This window comes from Loxodonta africana, chromosome 20 (assembly GCF_030014295.1).
Source record: "Loxodonta africana isolate mLoxAfr1 chromosome 20, mLoxAfr1.hap2, whole genome shotgun sequence".
In the NCBI taxonomy this organism is placed as follows: domain Eukaryota; kingdom Metazoa; phylum Chordata; class Mammalia; order Proboscidea; family Elephantidae; genus Loxodonta; species Loxodonta africana.
This window is the reverse complement of record NC_087361.1, coordinates 22,188,242-22,215,818: the sequence shown is the minus strand read 5'-3', so window position 1 is coordinate 22,215,818 and position 27,577 is coordinate 22,188,242. Positions and strand designations below refer to the sequence as shown.

General features: G+C 35.1%; 1 protein-coding gene across 2 annotated transcripts in view; it reads left to right on the top strand.

Annotated features, from left to right (window-relative positions):
* Window positions 1–27,577, top strand: part of EPHA3 (EPH receptor A3) — a 281,745-nt gene that overhangs the window by 213,496 nt on the left and 40,672 nt on the right. The window contains exons 6-10 of one of the 2 annotated variants that reach the window (XM_064273084.1): window positions 4,528–4,653; window positions 9,274–9,459; window positions 22,370–22,431; window positions 24,122–24,331; window positions 27,075–27,077. In XM_064273084.1, the coding sequence (XP_064129154.1) occupies window positions 4,528–4,653; window positions 9,274–9,459; window positions 22,370–22,431; window positions 24,122–24,331; window positions 27,075–27,077 (587 nt within the window). The remainder of the gene's footprint in view (window positions 1–4,527; window positions 4,654–9,273; window positions 9,460–22,369; window positions 22,432–24,121; window positions 24,332–27,074; window positions 27,078–27,577) is intronic. The other variant, XM_003410338.3, reaches the window with a different exon arrangement.

Below are 27,577 nucleotides of genomic sequence, written 5' to 3'. Positions count from 1 at the left end.
TCTAAATAGGAACCTTTTCTTTTTCCTAACTGCCAAGTAAATATAAACAACCTCTGTTTATGTGAAATGCCTTGCTCCATTTTGCCAGCCAACCAGGAGAGAGCCTTTAGAATAAACTGTTTTATTTTGAAGTTACATGATATCCAACTGGCAGTACAGCCGGCACTTGACCGCCCCCCCAACCCGCCCCCGTGTTAATACCAACCAATTTAGCCTCTTTTAATATTTTCTACACGAAATAATCTTTCAGGAAACAAAGTACTTACATCTAACAAAAAGACTCTGTTTTTCTTCTGGTGAAACAAATAATCCCAGGTGATTTGCTTTTCAGAACTATGGCTTGATTTAACGAGGCTAGTACTGATCAGCGGTGTAAAGGGAATAGCGTGTTCTCGTGGAAATTAGTGCAGAAACTACACTCGTGGTCAAGTGCTCCCAAATAATCTCAGTATCGCCTAATTAGTTTTGTAAGCATCCCTCTCTTTGGCATTTATTATTGCCTTCTACAGCTATTTTCAAGTCAGTAGGACACTTGATATCAGCCATTGGATTTGCAGCTAAAAAACGATAAGTTTAGCTATAGTGCAAGTGAAAACTTGATAATCCATTGCTAACATGCAAGGGCATACTGCAACTTGATAAAAAGAATGTCTTCCAAAATGTAAATTGATATGGGGTGGAAAGAGAGCAGGAGTTTGCAGGTCACAGTGTTTGCTTTGTCCACTAAGGTTTCCTTCCATCTCACTGCAGAGTCATTACGGAAGAGCCCACAAACAAGCCAGACTTCCACCTTCCGATTATTGACATCTCATCATTCCCAATGAGTTAGGTTACCAACTCAAAAAGCATTAGAAGTGCATGAACAAATTATAGGCCATTTGTCTGCCTTTTTTTCTAGGGCCTGCAAAACACCCTCAATCTCAATCGTCATGCATCAATTAGAGCAGTTACTGTCCTGTTGATTAAGTTGATTTTAATTTGAGTTGGAAAATTGATGTAAATATTGTCTTCAGAGCAAGATCATGCTGATGTGGCCCTTTTTATGGGAATTATAAACCCCCTGAATGTAAAGCTCTGATAAATCTCTCTGTGCTCACCAGAAGCGGATTCCCGTATCACCCCAGTCTATTTTAGCTATTAGTGTTTATGGTGGAGTTTGTTGAAACTTTAATTTTCTTCAAATGCAAAATACCTTTATGATAAACAAACAAAAAAGAAAGGTATTTTCTTCTAGCTGCAAGGGCATAAGTAACTTACAAGCATGTCGTAAACTTTCTGTGTTTTAATACTACAGCTGGCTTATTTCAGACCATTTTTTTTTTAGTGTTACTTTAAAAAGCTCAAGCGATGAACTATTCCCTCCAGTCTTGTTACAAATCCTATAATACTGCTTCAAAAGGAAAGAAATGTGTTTTGCCTCCTAAGATCCTGTTCTCCTGCCCTCTCTGGCTAGGCCTTTTTACTTTTTTGCTATCCTTAGGGCAAGTCATGCTGGTAAAATGGAAATGCAAATTATTGTGTTTGCACGGAATGAGCTGTAAAGTAGTGCAGCTTAACACGTGTGCATGTGTTTATTATCTAGTTTTCACGACAGAGCCCAGTTACTCTGTGTGTTACCCTTAATTATTGGTGTGAAGGGACTAAGTGCCTCGGAGCCTGAATCACCTGATTTCCTCGAGCCTCCAGGGTCAGCAGTTAAAAATCAGCAGGCAAAGCCCCCGCAGTGAACGGGCCATTTTACTTGGGGGGTGTGTGCTTGTATTTATATTTTTCCCACTGAATGCCATGTGAATGAAAATACAATTTGTTCCATTTTAATGAGTATGTCTGATTTTATTTTTGGACAAAGTCTTTTTCAGATTTTTTGGTAATACATATATTCTCTGAGGCTGATGAGTACTGAAGGGTAATTTGAAAGCCCACTTTCAAGGCTTTTAAAACCCAGCTCTTATTTGAAACATTTGGGACACTGTTCCTGACAACTCATTTTATAATCTTCTCTGTAAATTCACATGCCAGTAAGTCTCCCCCAAATTGATTTTCTTCAGCTCAGTGAGGTAAGACACTTGTAATTGCTTACCCGAAGTATTTTCATTTTTACCTTATGTTTACAAGTGTCATTTGGTTTCCTTGAAAATGAATGCTAGGTTTTCTTACCTTACTATTACCAAGTAGATGCAAATCAAAGCGGGCAGATCCCATGTCATAGCCTTAATTTGATATGTAGGTCTTCAAAAATGTAAACAAGATGACTAAACAAAAAGATTCCACAAAGACTTTATTTCCTAACATATTCCAGTAAATCTCCGGTTACTTTTCCTCTTTTCCTTACTCCAAAGCAAGACAAAGTAAGGTAGCTTTCCTTAATCTGTTTTCTTGTACTGAAGGTAACATATTTGAGCATTGGTAGTGTTAAAAATAGGTTTCGTGTCATAATTTATAGTATATTACTATACTGAAGTGGGAAACCCTGGTGGCATAGTGATTTAAGATCTATGGCTGCTAACCAAAAGGTCAGCAGTGTGAATCCACCAGATGTTCCTTGGAAAACCTATGGGGGCAGTTCTACTCTGTCCTATAGGGTCGCTGTGAGTAGGAATACACTTGATGACAATGATTTTGGTACTGAAGTGCAAGTCTGGAATCTGATTTTTTTTTAATAAGGAGCAATAATATTTATAAGGTTGCAGAATCGCCCAAACCGATCTGCGAGTTCAAAAGAGGCTAATTTCTACTGCCATTAAACTGCAATGATACTAATAATTGTGAAAAAAAAATTATTTTTTAAAAATTTATTTATTTTTATTGTACTTTAGATGAAGGTTTACAGAACAAACTAGTTTCTTATTAAACAACTAGTATACATATTGTTTTATGACATTGGTTAACAACCCCATAACGCATCAACACTCTCCTTTCTCAACCTTGGGTTCCCTATTACCAGCTTTCCTGTTCCCCTCTGCCTTCCAGCCCCTGCCCCTGGGTCGGTGTGCCCATTTAGTCTCATTTTGTTTTATGGGCCTGTCCAATCTTTGGCTAAAGGGTGAACTTCAGGAGTGACCTCACTACTGAGCTGAAAGGGTGTCCAGGGACCATATTCTCAGGGTTTCTCCAGTCACTGTCAGCCCAGCAAGTGTGTTTTTTTTTTTTTTAGTTAGAATTGTAATCTACATTTTTCTCCAGCTCTGTCTGGGACCCTCTGTTGTGATTCTTGTCAGAGTAGTCAGTGGTGGTAGCTGGGCACCATCTAGTTATACTGGACTCAGTCTGGTGCGGCTGTGGTAGATGGGGTCCATTAGTCCTTTGAACTAATCTTTCCCTTGTGTCTGTAGTTTTCTTCATTCTTCCTTTCTCCCAAAGGGGTGAGACCAGTGGAATATCCTAGATGGCCACTCACAAGCTTTTAAGACCACAGATGCTATTCACCAAAGTAGAATGTAGAACATTTTCTTTATAAACTATGTTATGCCAATTAAGCTAGATATTCCCCAAGACCATGGTCCCAACAGCCCTCAGCCCAGCAACTCTGTCCCTCAGGGGGTTTGGATGTGTCTATGGAACTTCCATGACCCTGCCTTGGACAAATTGTGCTGGCTTCCCCAGGATTGTGTCCTGTCTTACCCTTCAACAAAGCTACCACTTATCTAAAAAAAAAAAAAACCACTATTGTCTATGAAAAAGCATTCTTAACAATGAAAATAATAATGGCAATACTATCATTTACTGAGCATTAACTATGTAGTAGGCACTCATGCAGAACGTTTCAATAGCAAGTTTTCAAGAGCTTTCTCTGAGAATAATTTAATAAATATATTATGAAGGAGATTTATATTCAATGTTGTAAGTATGAACTATGTTTGGAATTTAGCTCCTTAGCAGTGTTATTAAACTTACAGACAATACTTACATTGCCAGTTGACCATATATATGTGTGTGTATACGGTACACACCCATATTATATACACATACAGCTTAAAGTAGATCAACGCAGTGGATGTCTGGATCATTAAAGTTAGTAAAAGCAAAATAGTGCCAGACGGAAGAAATGCCATTTTAGGATCTTTAATTTCTCTGTATTTAAAGCCACCACACAGCCTTAGAAAAGTACCACTTTCAAATATTTTTCTTTATTGTCAGATGCATTGTAATAGATATTGGCTTACTGCAGTATTTTTAAAATTATAAATGTGCAATAGCGTGATAACGTTCAGTCAGTGGTGTTTCTATTTGCTAATTACTGGGCCTTCTCAATTCTGAACTATCTTTTCCTAAAGAGTCCCCTCTTCGAATGTCCATTTTCCTTCTAGATATTTGTTTGTTTTTACTTATTTATTTCAGAGAAAGCTGCTCAGTGTATTTCCTCTTTATTACAGGAAGCTCTTTTCTTAAATGATTCAACACTAAGAGTTGGTTCATTTTACCGAGATGGAGATTTCTTTTTAACTACTAATGTTACTGTAAAAATTTGCTGTGTAAAGGTTTTACAAATCTAGCTACAATAATACCTTTCTTCCTTCCCTTAAACAGTAAAACTTCCAGGTCTCAGAACTTATGTTGACCCACATACTTACGAAGACCCCACCCAAGCAGTTCATGAGTTTGCCAAGGAATTGGACGCCAACAATATATCCATTGACAAAGTTGTTGGAGCAGGTAACCATCACAAGACTTCCACTGCAACCCCTAGTGTGTTAATGAGTAGTTCGCAACTAGAAGTAAGAATGCTGCCGGAGTCTGCTCAGGTTCTCAGGACTAAGTATATAGCTATGGAAGAGGAATTTTTTTTTTTTTTCCATTTCATGATCAAAGGCAGGCAAAAAATAAATGAAGGAGCATTTATGGAATGTAATGATTTCAAAGGTGCCAGACTTAGAGACTCACAGGCCATGGCTGGCTTTTTATTTATGGAATTTTCAGAGGCGGCAGCTTGATCTTCCAATGGCTACACCGATCATGTGTCATAGAGCCTATTTGATTAAAATAGGGATAACAGGATAAAAGTGGGTCTCACTTTGAGTAAGCCTAGCAAATCAAATCTAAATTTGTAGAAAATAAAAGGAAATTTTAGATCCTCTTTGGAAATAAAAACAAACAACAAAAAATAAATACAAAAATGACACATTTTATACAAATTTGATAACTGTTATCTTAGTGATATTTTAAATAGAATGAGGTGTTCCATTTGTAACAGTTGTCTTTATTTTTATATAGATGTGGTTGATTTGTGTTAAAGCATGTCTTCAGATGGACATCTATTTGGTCTAATCACGTGTTCACTCAATTATCAATTCATTAACAAATGCCCGTGGAATGCTTATTAATAATATTTGTGTATTTTCCATACAACTACTGTATTTTATACTGTAATGTAAACTATGATGAAGTAGCTGTTTTATACACTTACATATAAACACATGAACGTCCTCCATGTATTAATTTGCATGGGAATAAACCTACTATTTAAAATAAAAAATAAACCATGTTCAGTAATAAAGAGTTTAACACCATCATCTCATCATTCAATATTACTCTCAAAACAAAAACAAACTAGCTATGTTCATGCAGGAATTAGAACAAAAGATTGAAAAATTAGCTCATTGAATTATGCATAAAATATCAGATCACTGCTTCTCCAAGTGCAGTATTTATGATTGATGCTTCTTTCCAAGAGTGAACATGTAATTTTCTCTGTTGTTTTTCTTTTTCTTTTTTTCTGTGCACCAAAGAAGTATTTTGAATTCAAGCAAGACATTCTGAGTAATTCATTTTATCGAAATAAAATGATAATTTACTGAAGTTTCTCTGCTAATTTTCTTAATATCTTATTCTCCTAAACCTTACGTGGTATTGTTGTTTAGTTGCTGGCAAGTGGATTCTGACTCATGGTGAACCCATATGTGTAGAGTAGAACTGCTCCATAGGGTTTTCAAGGTTGTGACCTTTGGAAAGCAGATCACCTGTCTTCCAAAGTGCCTCTGCGTGGGTTCAAACTGCCAACTTTTAGGCCAGTAGTGGAGTGCTTAACTGCCTGTGCCACTGAGGAACTCCTCAAACTTAGGAAATGTTAAAAATATGAAACCGGTGATTCTTGAAAAAGAACTAGAATAGCCATGTTTTTTCACAATCTGACCTTTGAGAATATATACATTCACCATGCATGCATGTTAATCTGGTGACAACAGAAATATATGTTGATTACTCTCTTTCATTTCTGCAGTCCCGCTTGATGAACTGCTTCCTAGTGAAGACGCATTTTTTCCTTCTTGGTTGTAGTGTCGCCCCACAAGCGTGCACTGTTCCCCAGCATGGAAGTTGGAGTAGCTTAGGCAGCACAGAGACTTTGCACACGCAACTGGAGAATCTAATGAGAGGAGGAAAACTCACTTCTTCTCAGCCAGTGTCCAGAAGGCCAGGCAGACAAATTATGACCCTGAATCTTGGGGTACTCTGCAGTTGTAGAAGCTTATATGTGCAGGCGATATTAACAGAATCAGATATAGAACACAGTGAGGGGAGAGAAAGGGCACTCGTTAAAAATGGTATCTGATAAATGAGGCAAAGGAGAGGCTTACCTACAGTGAATCACTTCACAATCTTCTCTCTTTCTCCTTTCTCTCTTCAAATATATTTGGAAATATTTACACATTACAAATACTTGTCCAATATGACGTTAACTTTGATATCACCATCATCATCACAAACCACCTCTTACGTTAATGTAGAATTTGGCATTATATGAAGCACTTTCACGTACAACCTTCAATTTGATCTAAACAGCAGCTCTTAAGAGGTAGGTAGATAACTTATCCTTCTTCAAGTGGCCTGAACTCAGAGCTGTGAATAACGACTAACACTCAGCTGTGAATAACGACTAACACTCCGGTAGCGCTTACTAGGCATCCGACAGTGTTCCAAGTGCTTTGCGTACATTAATTCCTTTAACTACACAACTTTCTAAGGTAGACACAGTTAACGTTTGCATGTTATAAATAAGGAAAAAGAGGCACAGAGAGATTAAGTCATCCACTCAGAGTCACATAGCTAAGAAGTGACAGAGGCAGAATTCAGCGCTACATACTCTTACTCCAGAAGCCATGCTCCTAACCATAACTCTGTAATCCCTTTCTGGTAAAGTGACAAGTGACTCGTCACTTAGAATAAGCGGTGATGACATCTGAGTTTAAAACACTATCCATTAAAAAAAAAAAAAAAATTTTTTTTTTTTTTTACACGATGTTAACTCCTGGTAATGGCAAAACTTTTTTTCATTATGGATGCCTACTTCTGGTTTGCCCAGACTTAATATAGCCCAGACACAAAGTGAACTGGAGCTCTCTAGCTATGTTCAGATAACCTTGTATAAAGAAAGAAATTCTTACTTTTGCTTACAAATTCCAAAAACGATCTACTTAGCATCATAACTTCTCCTCCTCCTAATACTTCCACATTTGTATTGACTTATTCACCCTTGAATTTAGAAAGTTAGTGAGCTTTCTGAAGCCCTGTCACTTAATCCTTCCTACCATCTTACAGAGTACTCTAGCTGCAGGTACTGCTGTCTTCTCTAGACACATCTTCAAAAGAAGAAACTAGAATTGCCTGATTTACCATCAGATCTCCATTTTTTTCATACGGTCTGTCACACCGCTTCCAACTGATCAATATTTATTAAATGGATACATGAATATCTGCTTTGGCCCTAATGTGGCTTTTCCAAACTACAGTCATTGTTTTGAGGACAGTGACAGCATTGGATTCCTTGGGAAGGACAGAGTCTGGGGGAGGTCCGAGCTTCCTGGAGAGGAGCAAGTCAGCTTAAGTCGTGCTATAGTTAAATCAGTAGGACAACCTGCTTCTTTTTGTGGGACAATCTTTGGTCAAACAGTCCAGAAAAGAAGTACTTCACTTCTTGCCACCTTCTTTCTGACTGACACGTGGGGCTTGAAGCTCATAGATAAACTCACATTGATAAGGTGGGACCAAGAATGTTATTTCATTATGTAGAAAAAGTAATCATGTAATTAATTCTAACATATTTAAGAAAAACTATCTTTTGATATTAAAAACTTTTTTTTTCCCCAAGTGTGGTACCAAACAGATCTAATAATCCACACTATATTAGGCTTTCTTATCTATGAACAAGGGACATCCTTTGGATGGCTCTACTTTGTTTCAATCAATACGGAAACAGCAGAGACAGATACATTTAAAAGATCTGTGCTCTCAGGAGATTCACAGATCTTTTACGTTTAAATCTAATGAAAGAATGGTAGGCAAATCTCAATAAAATATTCATATTGAACATAGAGTCCATCCTAATTCTAGGCAATTTAATATCCATAAAACTTGTCATCGAGTCAGTTCTGACTTATAGCCATCCCATAGGACAGAGTAGAACTGCCCTGTAGAGTTTTCAAAGCTGTAATCTTTATGGAAGCCAACTGCCAGATCTTTCTCCTGTGGAGCACAACTTGTGGGTTCGAACCAATGACCTTTCAGTTAGCAGCCGAGCGCTTTAACCACTGTGCCACCAGGGCTTCTTTGCCATTTTATAACCACTGGATGAAAATATTGAAAAGTCAGCAACACACTATATTCCACAGATTCTGGATTAATCATATATTTGAGACAACCCTTTTATTGAATGAATTGAATATAAGAAAATATTTCTACAGTGATTCTTAGAGATAACCTGTGCTATGTTATATTTCATGCTGTGATATCATTTTTCTCCACTTGGAAGTCTGAGAACTTTACAGCTAGTGTGTCAATAATTTGCCACACTAATGCTCCAATAAAATGAATTGAGAGCAGACGCTTTTTTTCTCATTTTCCGGAGAATCCAACTGTATAGGCCAATTGGCCCTCTTAATAAAAACAGAATAGTTAAAACATCTGAAATTTAATCCAGTGCTTGAACCATAATATCTGTGCTTTCCTGTTGATTACCCTAAGAAAATGGTAGCTATGAGAACAAGAGTAAAGAGTTTGATACAGCTCTCAACTTGCCTCTTGTTCTTTCGTATTGCATTATTACCAACGTGATACTTCAAGACATCTGAAGTTTCTCCCAAGGTCCGCTTTCCACCAGAGTATGGATATACTAGGAATTCTTAGATTACCAACTTCCAGAATAATTTGGAGACCTACCGTGTACATCATGCAGCTCAAAGATGTACATATTTATAATGTTGAAAGAAAACAATTGCTGTTTACTGATGATTTTTTATTATATAATTTATTCTCTTTTGTTGTTGTTCTTCATTCTAACAGGTGAGTTTGGAGAGGTGTGCAGTGGTCGCTTAAAACTTCCGTCAAAGAAAGAGATTTCGGTCGCTATCAAGACGCTAAAGGTGGGCTACACAGAAAAGCAGAGAAGGGACTTCCTGGGAGAAGCAAGCATCATGGGTCAGTTTGACCATCCCAATATCATTCGCCTCGAGGGAGTTGTTACGAAAAGTAAGTAAAGTTGTAAAACTGTTGATGTGTGTGTTGAGCAGAGGTTGCTTAACTCAATTATCTAAGAATTTTGGTCTTCTTTTCCCATTTTTCATAAGCAAGGGTTACTTAACTAAGTATCTCTTAGTCTGAACAGAAAGACCAGTTTTACATTAACATGCTTTTCTTTGACAATAGAGCAAAACTATTTAACTAGTATTTTATTAAATGCTGTTATAGACCTTGGAGCTCTGGTGGCATAGCGGTTAACCGTTTGGCTGCTAACCAAAAGCTTGGCAGTTCAAATCCACTAGCTGCTCCTTAGAGACCCTACGGGCAGTTCTACTCTGTCCTATATGGTTGTATGGTTGCTATGAGTTGGAATCGACTCTACAGCAATGGATTTTATTATAGGTCTTAAACATCTTTAAAAAAAAAAAAAAAACCTAAAAAGTAGAGATTGAGATAGATTAAGACATGGTGATTAAGAGATAGGTGAGAAGAGAATTATAGAGATCTTTATGTTATGTAGAATAGCAAGGAAAAATAATGAATCAAATTTGACAGGAACTTCTGGGAACTCCCAGATAGCTGCCTTTTCTTTTATTGTTTGCTAGCCTCATTTAAGCTTCCAAAGTTTTAGCACCATACGTTAGGAATATTATGGGAGTCTTGGGAATGTTTCTGAGTTAGAAAGATTTGGATCTTGGTAGACCCAAAGCCTTTTCTCAGTTCTCTGTGGAATTCAAATTGTTCTGATCTAGAGCCCCATATGGATTTCTGACTGCTCTGTGTAAGCTCTGGCTAATAGCCCCTGATGGGGGTCTCAACTTATTTCCATGATGGTTTCTCCAGCCAGGCTCAAAATGGATCCCATGAGGCAGATATGCGATTTTTGGCTCCAGTCCCAACAAAAATCTCTTGAGAATGACCTGTGATATTTTTTTTTTCCCCCTCAAGAGTTTGGAACACAGGATGGAGAAAAAACTAAATTGGCAACAAACTCCTTAGAGTGAAAGACAACATATGGCAGGAATTTGGCATCCTTTCGGGGATAATTCATTGGTACCGCATTTACACACTCTATGGTTATCAGCAGACATTACACATTATGTTCTTCGCAATGAAATTTTTCTTTAACAACCCATAGAGCACTTTCCAAATGGCACCAATACCTATTCTCATGTGAGTGTGGCTAAAGGGCAGTTGCTTCCTCATAAGAGCGTGGTACAATCGAAATATACTTTTATATCTTCTAGTTATTCAAATAAAATAAATGGGGTTAAGAACTTTATGTAGTGTAGAAGAACTAAACTAGATATTGTAAGCCTATATTAAGTCTTGTAAGATGTATACATATTTTTTTCTGGACTCCTAAAAATCAGGCTATGCTAATTGCAAAACTGAAAAATATTCTGGTGAAAAACATTTTTTTAATTTAAAAATTTAATAATAAATGTATAGTGGTCACAGTAGGGGCTGGTAAAATGCATGAAATCTTGGTTTCTTCAGTGCCAGAGCCATATCCACTTTATCCTTATATCCATAGAGTTACAGAATCGAGTCTCACCAGAGTTTTAGTAGTTAGGTAGGCATTTAACCTTCTCTATAACATCTTCATCAGGTGGTTGTCCTTTAACTCCTGAACCCCACTTAGGAGGGGAAACACACTATCACATAAGCAGCCTTTTAATACGATTTTCTTCATAAAGTGCCTATTATGTGCCAGACCTTGTACCATGGAAATTATTTCATTCTTACAACTACCCTGTGAATTGTTGTCATTGTTAGGTGCCGTTGAGTCAGTTCCAACTCATAGCAACCCTATGTACAACAGAATGAAGCACTGCCTGGTCCTGCGCCATCCTCATAATTGTTGTTATGCTTAAGCCCGTTGTTGCAGCCACTATGATCAATATATTTTGTTGAGGGTCTTTCTCCTTTTCGCGGCACTCTAGTTTACCAAGCATGATGTCCTTCTCCAGGGACTAATCCCTCCTGATAACATGTCCAAAGTACGTGAGACATAGTATCACCATCCTTGCTTCTAAGAAGCATTGTGGTTGTACTTCTTCCAAGACAGATTTGTTCATTCTTTTGGTAGTCCATGGTATATTCAGTATTCTTCACCAACACCACAACTCAAAGGTGTCAGTTCTTCTTCAGTCTTCTTTATTCTTTGTCCAGCTATTGCATGCATGTGAGGTGATTGAAAACACACCTTAGTCTTCAATGTGACATCTTTGCTTTTCAAAATTTTAAAGAGGTCTTTTGCAGCAGATTTGCCGAGTGCAATGCATCTTTTGATTTCTTGACTGCTGTTTCCATGGGTGTTGACTGTGGGTCCAAGTAAAATGAAATCCTTGACAACTTCAATCTTTTCTCCATTTATTATAATGTTGCTTATTGTTCCAGTTGTGAGGATTTTTGTTTCCTTTATGTTGATGTGTAATCCATACTGAAGGCTGTGGTCTTTGATCTTCATCAGTAAGTGCTTCAAGTTCTCTTCACTTTCAGCAAGGAAGATTGTGTCCTCTGAATATCCCAGGTTGTGAATGAGTCTTCCTCCAATCCTGATGCCCCATTCTTCAAATAGTCCAGCTTCTTGGATTATTTGTTCAGCATACAGGTTGGATAAATATGGTGAAAGGATACAACCCTGACACACACCTTTTTAAACCATACAGTATCCCCTTGTTCTTTTTGAACGACTGCCTCTTGATCTGTGTACAGGTTCCTCATAACACAATTAAAATTCTGAAATTCTGATTCTTCGCAGTGTTACCCATAATTTGTTATGATCCACACAGATGAATGCCTTTGCAGAGTCAATAAAACACAGGTGAACATCTTCCTGGTGTTCTCTGCTTTCAGCCAGGATTAATCTGACATCAAAAATGATATCCCTGGTTCCATGTCCTCTACTGAATCTGGCCTGAATTTCCGGGAGTTCCCTGTCCTCATACTGCTGCAGCCACTTTTGAATGATCTTCAGCAAAATTTTGCTTGTGTGTGATATTAATGAAATTGTGTAATAAATTCCACATTCAGTTGGATCACCTTTCTTGGGAATAGGCATAAACACAAATCTCTTCTAGTTAGTTGTCCAGGTAACTCTCTTCCAAATTTCTTGGCATAAACAAGTGAGCACTTCCAGTGCTGCATCCATTTGTTGAAACATCACAACGGGTATTCTGTCAAATCCTGGAGCCTTGTTTTTTGCCAATGCCTTCAGTGCAGTTTGGACTCGTCTCTTCTGTGCCATTGGTTTATGGTCATATGCTACCTCCTGAAATGTTTGAACATCAATGATTTTTTTTTTTTTTGGTATAGTGACTCTGTGTATTCCTTCCATCTTCTTTTAACACTCCTGCATCGTTTAATATTTTCTCTGTAGAATGCTTCAATATTGCAACTCGAGACTTGGATTTTTTCTTCAGTTCTTTCAGCTTGAGAAATGCCAAGCGTGTTCTTCCCTTTTGGTATTCTACTTCGCAGTCTTTGCACATGTCATAATAATACTTTATCTTCTTGAGACAGCCTTTGAAATCTTCTGTTCAGCTCTTTTGCTTTATCATTTCTTCCTTTTGCTTTAGCTACTTGACATTCAAGAGCAAGTTTCGGAGTCTCTCCTGACACCTTTCTTTCCTGTCTTTTTAATGACCATTTGCATTCTTCGTGTATGATATCCTTGATGTCATTCCACAACTCGTCTAGTCTTCGGTCATTAGTGTTCAACACACCAAATCTATTCTTGAGATAATCTCTAACTTCAAGTGGGATGTACTTAAGGTTATACTTTGTCTCATGGACTTGATCTAGTTTTCTTGTGAATTAAAAAAAACTAGTGTTAGTTTTTTTTTTTTTTAGGGATGATAATTTCTATTTTACAATTGAGTAAATATCTGCAAAGCGTTAATTAAATAGTAAGTGCTAGAGACAGCACTGGAAACTTGTTCTGATGGTTTCACCTCTCTCAGTTCTGGACAAAAACAAGCTTATATTTTTTATTCTGTTTATTCTTTTATACCTTGAAATTTTATCCTCTGTAATAATTGAGTAATAATAAGGCATTTTCATGTGCATTCAAAATTTTATTGAGATATTTCAGGCCCCTTAACACCTAAAAGGAGTCCCTGAGTGGTGCAAACAGTTAAGAGCTAGGTTGCTAACAAAAAGGTTGCATTTCAGATTCACCCAGAGATGCCTGACGATCTGTTTTCAAAAGGTCACAGCCATGAAAACACTGTGGAGAGGAGTTGTACTATGCACATATGAGCTGCCATAAGTTGAAATTAACTTGATGGCAGCTGGCTTGTTGTTTTTCTTGTTGTTTTATTGTGTTTTTTTGCCTTAGCCTTAACATATATATATATATATATATATATATATATATATAAATTCTAATAGAGGCCAAGAATCCTGTAAAATAAGTCAGACTAAAGTAGAATCTGGATCTTAGTAGGTGCTTCATTTAGGATTGATGATGAATAAAAGATTGATTCATTGAATTAATTACTTAATAAAAGAATAGTGTCTTCTAACCAATAGATATCTCTTTATTCAGTGTTTCATTCATTAAATTGAATGCATGCTTCAAAAAATACAGTTATCAAACTGCCTTCACCATCCAGGGAATAATGAAGAAAGTGATTACATTTTCTCAAAGAAAAAAATCATCACCAACTTCTCAACACCTACAACTATAAAAATAAAATAATGAAATTACTGCTAAACTAAATATTAGGTTGAAATTAAAGCTCATTGATAAAATGCTCATGTTTTATTAAACATGAGTTAATTTTTTTTTTAATTTCAGAGCTATGAATTATTGAAAGCAACATGTTGTATTTTGTTTCCTATAAATGATTTACTGAATGATAATCATTATGGCAGGCTTTCTTATTCTCTTTATGTGTGAAAATGAAAGAAACGATTATGGAAGTCAAAGAAATCTATAAAACAACCCCCAAGACCAAAATGCAGAGAAAAATACTGCAAGAAAAAAATGTTTAAGATTCATAGGTATTATACATGAAACATCTTATTCATGTCTGATCTGCAACCTTCTAGTACGGATTACAGCTGCCTTATTCTTAGGGCGAGGGTTCTAAATTTGATATATCTTCCTGGTCAAATAAGCATGTAAAAGGCTGCCAAATCAGACTATATAAATCCCAGTCATCTCATATAATGTGAACATAATAGAGTAGCAGACCCAGAATTATATTTTGAACTCCTTTAGTGCCATATTTAAAAACTCTAAATCTGGAACCTTTTACCATCTGAGAGGAAATAGAAATGCCATAGAATAAGGTTAATAGGTTGCACTGAATATATAAATAAATTAATATTGTCAACAAAAGAAGTTATTTAATTTACTCCTAATATTTTCTTTGTTTCCTGAGACTATATGACTTCTAAATTAATGTACCTGCTGCACTCAGGAGTACACACACACACACACCACACAAACTAGAGTGATACTAAAAAAAAAAAAAGAGTGATACAGAGGTCATAATTTAATGTCTAAAACTGCATTTAAAGGAGGAGAGCAAGCATATCAGCATCTGGATTAAAAATCAGAATGTCAGAGTTCAAGTCCTGGCTCAACCTCACTGTTTGCGAGATCTCTGGCAAATCCAAACAAGGAATCACTTTCCTTGCCTGTAACATGGAATTAACAGTATTTCCTTACTATTTTCAGATACTTTAAAGATCAAATTAGATTATCTAAGAACATATTGTTAAGTTGTAAAGAACTATGCAAAACTAAATTACCTCTTCTAGTTGTTTTGGGGATCGGTTACTACCTAATTTGGGTCTATAGAATAAAATTCTTGGAAATAATTCTTTTTTTTTTGCTCAGAGATAATTCTTCCTACTATTGCTATTGTGTACTTTGAAAGACTAGGTCTAATATACCATATCTTTTTCAAATCATTTAGAGGAAGCACTTTATTCAGTCGTTATATTCTCGTTTATTTGAATTGAGCTGTAAACAATTTTAATGGTGCATTTTGAGCCTGATGGTCTTAAACAAGAGAAGGTGAAAGAGTCTCTGATCTTCAAAGTAGCAGAAAGCTGAGGGCACATTCTCTGCAGAGAACTAGGTACTAACATATGTTATCAATTTCAGCTGAAGTTCAAAAAGATGGAACTTGTTTGTAGCAAATGTTTGATATTTCTGCTATCACATCATTAGTCAAATGATACGCAGACCCCAAGAGCTTCATTGGCCACTTTTCACCTAGCAAAATAGAAAAGAATTATGTTGGATGTGATTATTTATTCTTTTTTTTTTTCCTCTTGAAGTATTTTCTAAAAATTTGAATAGTAATAATTATACAGCTTAACTGTAACCTTGCATTCCTGAGGATTCTTCACAGGAAAGGTCATGGAGCAGAATATTAAGCAGATTTCTCATAATTAAAATATTTCTACATAGACATGAGGGCTCACGTCACACCAAAAATTTTGTCACTGGTTTTTATCTTTCTATTCCCTGCAAATATGATAAAGAAACATTGCTAAGGATAGTAGACTGTGTGTCGTACTCTTAACAGCCAATGCATTAAAAAAAAAAAAAATGCATATGTTGTGTTTATTTTGGTAGTAATCTATAGAAATACTTAATTTATTAAAATAATACATTCTGGAAGTGATGACACAAGTTGTTATCATGCATTCATGATTGCAATTTGATAAATGAGTTCAGATTTTCTAAGTGCCCACATTAACAAAATTAAGATAATCTTTTCTTAATATAAGGTCCCTGGGTGACACATACAGTTTACTTTTGAATACGAACCTTAAAGTTGGGAGTTTGAATACATCTAGCAGATCCACAAAGCAAAGTCCTGAGGATCTGCTTCCGTAAAGTTTACAGCCAAGAAAATTCTATGGAGCAGTTCTGCTCTGTGACACATGGAGTCACCAAGAGTCGAAACTGATTAGAAGGCAATAGGCTTTCTGGTTTGGTATTCAATATATTAGAACATGTAAGACAGGAAATGCTAAATGTATGTGCTTACAGAGCTTTCTTTATTTCTTCAACATTGTCCACTCATGTTTCTTGGGTGAATTGGCCAAATTTGCCAATTATTTGAAAGATTAAATTCAATTCACGAAATTTGTGAGTTTGCCTTGCATGAGCCCAAAGACTGTCTTCTAAAGAGTGTAGTGGTTGAGCTCTTGGCTGCTAGTCAAAAGGTCAGCAATTCAAACCCACCAGCCACTCTGAAGGAGAAACGTATGGCAGTCTATTTCTGCAAAGGTTACAGCCTTGGCAGCCCCGTGGGGCAGTTCTACTCTGTCACGTGGAGTTGCTGTGAATCGGAATCTACTGAATGGCAAAGGGTTTTTTTTTTTTTTTTAGTTTTAGTGTAAACACAGAGTAGCTCTCAGGAAGAACTTTTAAAAATCTCTAAAGGAAGAAAAAGCTATAATGATATATTAGTCTACAATCTGTCTAGTATTTTTGGCCTTATACAAACTCTTTCAGTGAGAGAGAAAAAGGAACACTCCTGACTCATGAGGCTGGTAATAGCTTCACACGAAACTCTACAAGAATGTTATCAGAGAAGAAAATAACAAATCAATATCATGCATCAATAAAATACAATAAAAAAAAAAAACTAGCTTCACACGAAACTCTACAAGAATGTTATCAGAGAAGAAAATAACAAATCAATATCATGCATCAATAAAATACAATAACACTATAACAATTATGAAGCCATGTATATTAAAAAAAAATGCTATATCACATTTAAGTTTAGTTTATTCCAAGAATGAAAAGTTGGTTTAATGTTAAAAAATTCCAAAAATTCACAAAATTTAAAGTAGGAAAAGAAAAAGATCAAATCTCAATCAATACCGAAAATAAACATTCATAATTAAAAATTTCTTTTCATGTATGACATAGAAAAATTTTTTTAGCCTGAGAAATATGTGTAAACCCTTCCCAAACAAAAACAAACTTACAAATATTCAAAAGTGTTAAAAAATATTCAAAAATAAAACGTTAAAATTCATTCATTTGAAAGTAGGAACAAGAAGCCTGCTATCATCAGTTCAATTCATTATTGTATTGAATGTCTTAAACTTTGCAATTAGATAAGAAAATAAATAAGAAGTAGAAAGATTGGAAAGAACATAGCTGTCCTAGTAAAACCAAACTGAGGGCATTCCAATTACTAAATTTATTAACAGGTATTGCACTTACTGGGTGACGGAGCTCTGACCTCCCAAACTGGGCAAAAGGAAAAAAATATATATATATGTATATATATATATATATATATATATACTGGTAGTGTACAAATTCAGTAACTGGCCACTGTAATTGAGAGTGGTTAAGAACTTGGCTGCTAACTAAAAGGTCAGCAGTTCGAATCTACCAGCCGCTTCTTGGAAACCCTATGAGACAGTTCTTCTTTGTCTTATAGGGTCACTATGAGTCGGAATTGGCTCAACGGCAATGGTAGTTTTGTCTTCAAAGTATTTCAAGTTAAGCACAGATAAATTGAAAAAATAAAATAAAATCAGTTGAATGTAAAGGCATCTGTGTGATAAAGAACAGTTGATATATTGATAGAATGTGGTTGGTTAAGGAAGACTTCTTAGTGAAATATTTTCCAGCTTGATTTTGAAGGGCTACATTATCCTTAGCTACCCTGAAGTGATAGACCTGATCTGATAAACTGGAGTCTGCTAGGTGCTGGGTTTAGAACTATAGACAAAATAGAGTTGGCCCCAGCTCTGATTAACTCATAGACCAGTGGATGTAATAGGGGTCATTTTAACAAAATAAGGTCTTCATTAAAATGGAATTTGAAAAATATTGCCCTGGATTTTCATAATCATTCAATAGGAAACCCACAGAAAGGGACACTTACTTAGTTCTTACTATTTCTATCAGTCAGTTAGGTATAATTTATGAAATTGTATGACTAAAACATTTTCTTTCAAATCAAAGCCAATTCAAGTCTTTTTTTCTGTGGATGGCGGTGTATAAGTTGTCATTTTTCTCTCAATGTTCCTTCTCCTCTTTGTGATATTTTGCTTCTATGCTGATTCTGATTACATGATGCTAATAATAGACCAATAATAGACTTCTGGCTGCTAAGATCAAGGATTTTTATTTTATAAATCACACTTGTGTAATAAAGTGTGTTTTTCAAGGATTTTCAGTAAGACACAACTCAGTGTTAATAGGTGTTAGTGGCATTTTTCCTATTGAAAATATATTAAATTTCAATAATTTTTTATATTTCAAACATCAATAAATATTCTGATTGGATGGAAATATTTTTATCCAAAAATCAATATTTACTTGAAAATTGATAAAACTTTCTATGATTGGCTACCTATTTATCACGTTACCCTACTCCTCTTTTTATAGAACGTACGATCAAGAAGTTTTTGACTGGTGAGCCTGTACTGAATTTGAAATTCTTAGATGTTTCTATCACGTTTCTTCTGTTACCAAGTTTAGTTCAATGATTAGTAATATAACTGAACCACAAGGGATAGCTGGGGAGATGAACTGATCGTTAACGGACTGATCTGCTTTCTTTATACCCTATAATTGTAGAAGGCATCATTTTATCTATACTCATAAATCATTAAAAAAAAAAAAGCAAAACTCCACTGCAAATGTTGTGTTGTTCACTTTTGATGGAGTTTCATTTCAACCAATCAGGGAGCAAATATATCATTGAGTTTAGTGTGCATACGCAGACGCATTTGAGGCCCTCCGAGGACAGAGCAACATAGGCTGTGTCTTGAAGAAGCTGGTAATGTCACTTGTATATCAAAATCTAAGATACATGAAAATGCCTGCAAATGTGAATACTAATATTCTGCATAAGGAACAGATGAGCTGGTATTTTGTAAATAAATCCCAACTACTTTAAATGCACGTTAGAACTAATTCTCACTGTTATTGCAGAGATTCTCTTTCCCTTTAACCCTACATATTGTAATAAAAAATCACAAGGGATCTCTAAGTGAAAATACTGCTTTCCAAGGTAGAATATATTTACAATTCTGTTTACTCTTTGTCTGTAAATTTGGATTTGCCCAATCTTTGCGCTTAATGCAAAGCACATTTTCAGATTCATCTGTTTTAACTGGTGTGTTTACAAAAACCTAAATTACAGAGTTAAATGCAACCTGACCTGATTTTTGAATGGTCATGGGGTTTTGGCTTAATTGAATGGTTTGATTTTTCAGCTACTTTTTTTTCCCTTGCCAAAATTCTGCTAGACATGCTAATGAGAAATGAAATGGTCATAAGGCTGAGAGCCAGACGAAAAAGAATGATAAGCAAAGGGCCTGGTAGTGTACAAACTCAGTAACTGACCACTGTAAATGAGAGTTGACTGTTTGAGGAAAAATATCTGTAACTACATTAGAAATAGGCATTGAATTTCTGTTGCGTATTATTCTTCCCAGAATCAGAAGTGTTAAGAAACACATAAACTGGTGGTGGTTTATGTAGAACATGAATATGCACGATTTCATTGATTCATTCATTTTATTCCAGGTCTCTGGAACCATTCTCTAGATCACAGTGTCCAAAGAAATGTTGAATCTTCCCTTTCTTTCTGAATATTGCCAAATCAAAGTCTATTTAGAACTTTGGAGATGTGAGTTCTGTAGGCACAAGGTGTTGGCTAGAATGACTTTTAAGACATGCTAGGTTAAGTAGATATAACTGGTGTTTTCCTAAAATTTGTAAATCAGCGTTTTTCTGGAAGATAGATGGATATGTTAAATGATTGTCACTTATATTAAAATTACCTGGGTGAGATTATTGAATGAGAATTTTTTTTTCTCACTTCTTATAATAAATAAGACATCCTGCCTGGGATATGTTCAAGTTACTAAATGTAATGGGCGTAACCTTTGTGGTACTAAAATATAATCAGTGTGAATCCAGACTTTTCACCTGTGAAAGAAAAAAAAAATGAGGAAAGAAAGCTATTTTTTGCATCAACGTGGTAAACTAAGCCCTTTGATACTGTAGGGAAATACCTAGGGAAAATTATAATTGTGTGATACAGTTGGATGACCATGGATGTTAAAAACCTATTCCTTGATCAAGATCTTTCAACAGTACTCAGTCAATCTTTAATTCTGGTCTTCTGGACTTAGAGGAGGAATACTTTTTCTTCTTGTAGCATGATGGATTTATAATTAAAACATTACAGCAACACTAAAGGAAGGAGAATCACAAGGTGGACATGTGTACAGACTTTGGAATCAGAGAGACCTCCGTGGTGGATCTGCTCTACCACTAGCTTGTGTGACCTCAGCAAGTCACTTACATTTGCAGCGTTTCCAGTTGAGGCAACAGTAAAATGGAGATAACATATATACCTAAAGCATAAGGCTGTTGTGAGAATTACGTGACGTAACACATATCAAGGACATAATGCAATGGTAAAAAAAAAAATGCAATGGCACATAGTTATAATTATGGAAAAAATTTTCAAATATATATTTCTTCTATATCAGACGTACCTACTTACTATATTTTTTTCTCTTTTAAAATGTTTATTTTGCATTAATTTTGTATATAGGTTGATATTTTCAGCTTCGTTCATGTAAAATTACCCTGTAACAATTGTCCATGATGCTAAAATCTTCAGAGTCAGCATTTTAAACAAAATAATCCATAGAGTTGACATACAATAATTAAATCATAATCCATAGTTGAAACTTTTTCTATTTTTTACCTCTGTATGCCCGGTATGGAAACCCTGGTGGCGTAGTGGTTAAGTGCTACGGCTGCTAACCAAAGGGTCGGCAGTTCAAATCTACCAGGCGCACCTTGGAAACTCTATGGGGCAGTTCTATTCTGCCCTATAGGGTCACTATGAGTCGGAATCTACTTGATGGCACTGGGTTTTTACTGGGTATGCCCAGGATATGCAGAACTTTTGTGTCTAATTCTTCTTGATATTTTAATTGTTTTCCTTAGTATAAATTTCCAAAGTGACACCATGGTATATTCAAAACTCTGGAGCTAGACTATTGGCTGCGAATTTTGGCTTTATTATTTTTAGCTGTGTGATATTGAGCAAGTTATTTAACCTCTTTATGTCTCAGTTTTCTCATCTGTAAAATGGAAATGGTAATATTGAATGATTTAATGTATATAAAATAATTAATCCAGTGTCTTGAACATAATAAGTGCCATAGAAATACATAAAATGTTATTAAAAGGTTTAATGAATTTAAGGCCACACATTTCCAAAATGGTATTACGAGTTCCTGTCAACAGTAGTGTTAGTTTTAGTTTCCTTTTAAAGAGAGCCAGCATAGATTTTGTAGTTTATAACTGTTAATTAAATATGTGTAAAAAGGATATAAATATTTTTAATTTGTTTTTGTAAAAAAATAGGATCTATGTTTTTTTATAAATTTTTTTTTCTTTTATAAATGTAGGGATTTAATCGCTTCTGACTAACCAACACAAAAGAGAACATCTAGACTATATCTATAAATACCTGTCGGAAGAGCGAATGAATGTGGGAAGTCCTGATTTTCTCCTGGGCTAGAATGCAGAAGTACTTGATTTTGCAGATCAGTTAAGATGTAGTTAAAAAGAAAGAGACGTACTTTGAGTTTACCAAAATTATGGTAAAGAAAACAATTTAGATATCACGGGTTATACGCCCTTGTTCTGAAAACAATCTTTAAAAAAAAAAAATTCGTTTTCTATTGAAATCTAGTTTTTATTCATTTATTTATTTTTATTGCAAAGTAGTGAAATGATCGGGTGAGGGAAAGCTTTCACATTTTGCATTTATCGAACAAATCCAATTGTTTTATACATGTTACTTGTTTGGTATTTGTTCAGTTCTATTTTTTTTTATTGATTATTATACATTCAATTTATTATTTACCATACATCTAGGCAAACCGGTTATGATTGTTACAGAATACATGGAGAATGGTTCCTTGGACAGCTTCTTACGTGTAAGTAGAAGATTATATATGTATACATGGAATGAATCACCAAAAATGTTACAGACAACTTCTAATATTGTGCCAGGCAATTACATACCATCTTTTTAAAGGAAAACTGAAATTTTCTGGGACTAAGTCAGAAAAGAAAGACCGTCAAAGCACATCTTTATCTTATGGTATTCAAATGTCAGCGTTTTATATTTTTTAAAGTAAATATGAGCACTCTCCCTCACCCTATATCTACTATCAAAATTTATGTCAGTTAACATACAAACAAACAAGAGAATCCTAAAGCAGGACATAAACGAGATTGATGTAGGATAGATCGTTTCTGCTACACAGCGCTGTCCACTCAGAAAATACACATGTGCTGTAATTCTAAGGTATTGGAAACATATTTTCTCAACTTAGAGGTACCATGATGGTGCTAGATTCTTTATCTAGCACCATGTCTAGCACCAAATGAAAAACAGTTTCCAAACATTTAAATCTTTTAAAGTCAGAAACTTTAAATTTTAATTCTTTGAACAAATATGGTGTTCAAAGATATACAAAAACTGTATGGAGTACAAGACATTGCCGGCCGCTTCAGTGAATCAAAAATGATTAAAAAAATGCATAGGTTCTCTTCTCAAAGTGCTGTCAGTACTTTATAAATAGAGACATAGATGAAATATCGATATAGTACCAATCATAATCATGGACAAAAACTCTAAATTTTCTATGAACTAGAAAGGTATGCTTAATTTAATATTCAGGAGCCAAATAAAAATCTTGGTGGCAATTATTTTCGCATATTTCAAAATCAAACATTGTCCAAACAAGTAATGAAAAGAATTACAATAAATACTATTTTGAAATCACTGTTTATGTAGGTCTGACTAGACATGCTGTTTTGTATTAATATATACACATTATAAACTATATAGTTCTGTTTAAATCTAAATCCAGAACTCCATGACTTGGTTCTCTATTATTCTATTATTCAATAAATATTTTTGACTAATTATGGATTAGTTACATATGATAATAATTAAACATTTGGTATCCACTTTATTTTAAGCAAATCATAAAATAGCTGCAGCCCCAGGAGCAAGAACAAAAATTCAATCAATCAAGTGGATACAAACCTACAGTAACCACAGGATCTAATTCATTTTGGTGTTCTTGAGCTTAAAGTTTCCGAGGAGGGGTTCGTATGTCACATAAAGACTAGGAAAGTCCTAGATTTGAACTGAAGAATATTAGGGTACTTCTTTTTAGGAGGGAGCCCCAGTGGCGCAGTGGTTAAGTGCCCAGCTGCTAGCTGAAAGGTCAGTGGTTTGAACCCACCAGCCATTCAGCGGGAAGAAGATGTGGCAGTCTGCTTCGTAAAGATTTACAGCCTTGGAAACTATATGAGGTTCTACTCTGTCCTGTAGGGTCACTATGAGTCCAAATTGACTAGACAGCAAAGGGTTTGTTTGGGGTTTTTTTTTTTTTTTTTGGTTTTCTTGTTAGGAAATATTTGGTAATGCAGGCACCATACTATTTTGTTTTAGACATTTACACATTCTTCACATATCCTGTTAGTCTGCAATGCTTAAAAATTAAAATGCATGTGATTGGTCTTGTGACACAATTTGGTATGTGAGATTTTAACCAAAGATGTGTCTTAGGAAATGACACATATTAATTGTAATTTTGAAATGCTTCTCAGAAACATGACGCCCAGTTCACAGTCATCCAGCTAGTGGGGATGCTTCGAGGGATAGCATCTGGCATGAAGTACCTGGCAGATATGGGCTATGTTCATCGAGACCTGGCTGCTCGGAATATCTTGATCAACAGTAATTTGGTGTGCAAGGTTTCTGATTTTGGGCTTTCACGTGTTCTAGAAGATGACCCAGAAGCTGCTTACACAACAAGAGTGAGTAGCTCAACACTTTAAAAAATGTTATCTTTATTCTCTATCTTGTATCATGCTGACATGTAAATAAGCAGAAATCATTAAATGCGTGCTTCAAAATGCTGTGTCAACTATATTTTCTGCAAATGGAAACTTACCTCTTAAAATAATTATTTTAATAATGAAAACATTGTTATTGTATATTCTGAGAAATAGATGGCAACAGGTTTAGAAGGTGAGTGAAGACTTGAATTCTAAAATTTCATACTTGGGTTTAGTGCTTCCTTAAAAAATCGGTCCCACATTCCTGAAGTTTTGGTATTTGTATATCTATTCATCTTTTCTTCACGGTTGAGCCACCTTTAATAATCAGACTGGATACATTCTCAGTAGCCCATCCAACTAGTTATAATTTTAAAGCATTATGTTTACATAATTAATGCACATTCATTTTATAGAAATTTCAAAAAATCAAGAGAAAAGTCACCCATAATTGTGCCACCCACAGAGAACATTTGTAGCTTTGTGAGTCAGTTCTTCCAGTTTTTGTTTCTGCCTACCATATATACAAACATATGTATAAATACATAATCAAAATAGCATTAATCATAACACTATTGTAGAACTTCCTTTTCTCCTTAGCAATACATGTCTTGAATATATCTCACTGTCAATAAACAATCTTCAAAGTTATTATTTTTAGCAAATTGATGTAGTTTATTTTCTGTTTGTACCAGTTTTTTTAACCAACCCCTAATTCGTGAGTATATTATTAGAATATTTAGTTCTTTAATATTTTATACAAATGTATAAATGATCCATCTACATTCATAATTATAGGAGTCTTATGATTTCTTATGATATATTCTTAAAAGTGGAATTACTGTGTCAAGGGGTCTATGTGCCTATTTTAAAAACGTGCTTTACTACATACCTGATAAAACTAGATATTATTGTCTATCTTATCCATAAGAGAACATCTTTATTATCAATTGGGAGAAATTGTATGTAATTATTTTAATTTGCATCCATTTAATTCACAATTCATTTGAATATTTGTGTTTTTATTGTCAGATTTCTTTGAAATTCCTTTTAGAGAAAGTTTTTTTTTTCCCATGACAAAAATGCTAAATTAAAATTTAAAGTTCAAATTAAGTTAAAATTTAACATTTTAATTTTATTCTTTCAAAATATTTTCTGTAGCTTTTCATACATAAATAGTTCCCACATGTGCATATGGTTATAAAAATGGGTTCATACTATATATACTGATGTATAAAATGATTTCTGCTTACCAACTAATCCAGTATTCTCTTCACATATAAATTCAATGTCGTTTTCTCATCTGGTTTTTTTAACTTAAAAATATGTAGTACAGAATTTTCCAGGTTATTAGGCAGAATTTCAGTATTTGATATTTTAACAATGCTTTGATACACAGTCAGCTGTATAGTTTACCTATCCAATTGCCTCATATACATGTGAATGTGGGACATTGAATAAGGAAGACCAAAGAAGGATTGATGCTTTGGATTATGGTGTTGGCAAAGAATACTGAATATACCATGGACTGCCAAAAGAAGGAACAAATCTGTCTTGGAAGAAGTACAGCCAGAATGCTCCTTAGAAGTAAGGGTGGTGAGACTTCGTCTCATACTTTGGACATGTTGTCAGGAGGAACCTGTCCCTGGAGAAGGACGTCATGCTTGGTAAAGTAGAGGGTCAGCAAAACAGAGGAAGACCCTCATTGAGATGGACTGAGACAGTGACTACAACAATGGGCTCAAACACACCCTCATTGAGATGGACTGAGACAGTGACTACAACAATGGGCTCAAACACACCCTCACTGAGATAGACTGAGACAGTGACTACAACAATGGGCTCAAACACACCCTCATTGAGATAGACTGAGACAGTGACTACAACAATGGGCTCAAACACACCCTCACTGAGATAGACTGAGACAGTGACTACAACAATGGGCTCAAACACAGCAATGGTTGTGAGGTTGGCACAGGACCAGACAGTGTTTCGTTCTGTTGTTCATGGGGCAGCTATGAGTCAGAATTCACTTGCTGGCACCTAACAACACAACAACATAATTACATACTCAGGATAAATCCTAGGATAAAAATTTCTGGATCAAAATATTTGCAAATAAGATTTTTTTTTTGTATATGAATTGTCCAATTGTACTTTTCTTTTTATTATTTTTATTCCTAGAGGTAGTATATGAGAAAGGCTGTTCCTCCATACTGTCACCAGCCAAGAGAATGGGAAGTTTTAAAGAGCACTCGACTTCTGGTTTCTTCAGTCTAATTCTGAAAGTTGTTTCCCAACTTAACAAAAAAAAAAAGGCTCATTCATTTCTGAAATCTCCAATCTTGACAACTCCATTAACAACCAGCCTTGTCGCATAGCATCGTATCACACACTGAGAAAGAATGCAATATGCTGGACTGAGTTTCATCTACAGATAAAGCCACAGTGATAGAACTGCAGACATACAATGTATAGTGTCACTAGAGTTTGGCCATGTGGTTTGATGTAGAAGTTGGGACTTTATCCATGACTTTATACATTATATCCTTATTTGATTTTTCTATTTTCAGTTATACTCTGCAGTGAATTCGCTTTGTCCATGAATCTAAGTATTGTTTTGAATGTGTTCTATATAATAATCTCATTGTTGCTATGAGTAGCATTCATTAGGGTAAGAGCAAGAGAAATAAGTAATTTTTTAAATATATATATCTAGCAGCTAGTTGAATTTAATTTATAGCAGTGACTATGCAGCTCTGAAAACTTGATGAAATTGCAAAATATGGGTAAATATCTCAATAGCGATTTTGAATAATCCTTCTTTGATCTTCGGAAAAACCAGACAGCCAACATTGTCCATCAAAGCATCATTTTTATGACTGAACTATCATCCCAAGGGACAACATAATGTAACAAAAGACAATATGTTTATTGTCCTGAGGCATGTTTTTTAGTCTACTTATTGCTACTCTGCATTCTGAATGTATCCTCCATAACCTTATGCTCCTATACAAGCTTTTAACATAGTCCATGAAAAGTGTCATGCTTGCTTGGATCGTCTTTGTTGTTATAACAGCAACAGTTACCTTAGCCAAGAAAAATTTCCAGTTTTTTAAAAACCGTATTTGATAGAAGACCTTTTATTCGAAATGTTAAATTTCTGATTATGCAGTCAAGCTCTAATCTCTATGACATATCCAATGATTAAATGAGAGTATCCTT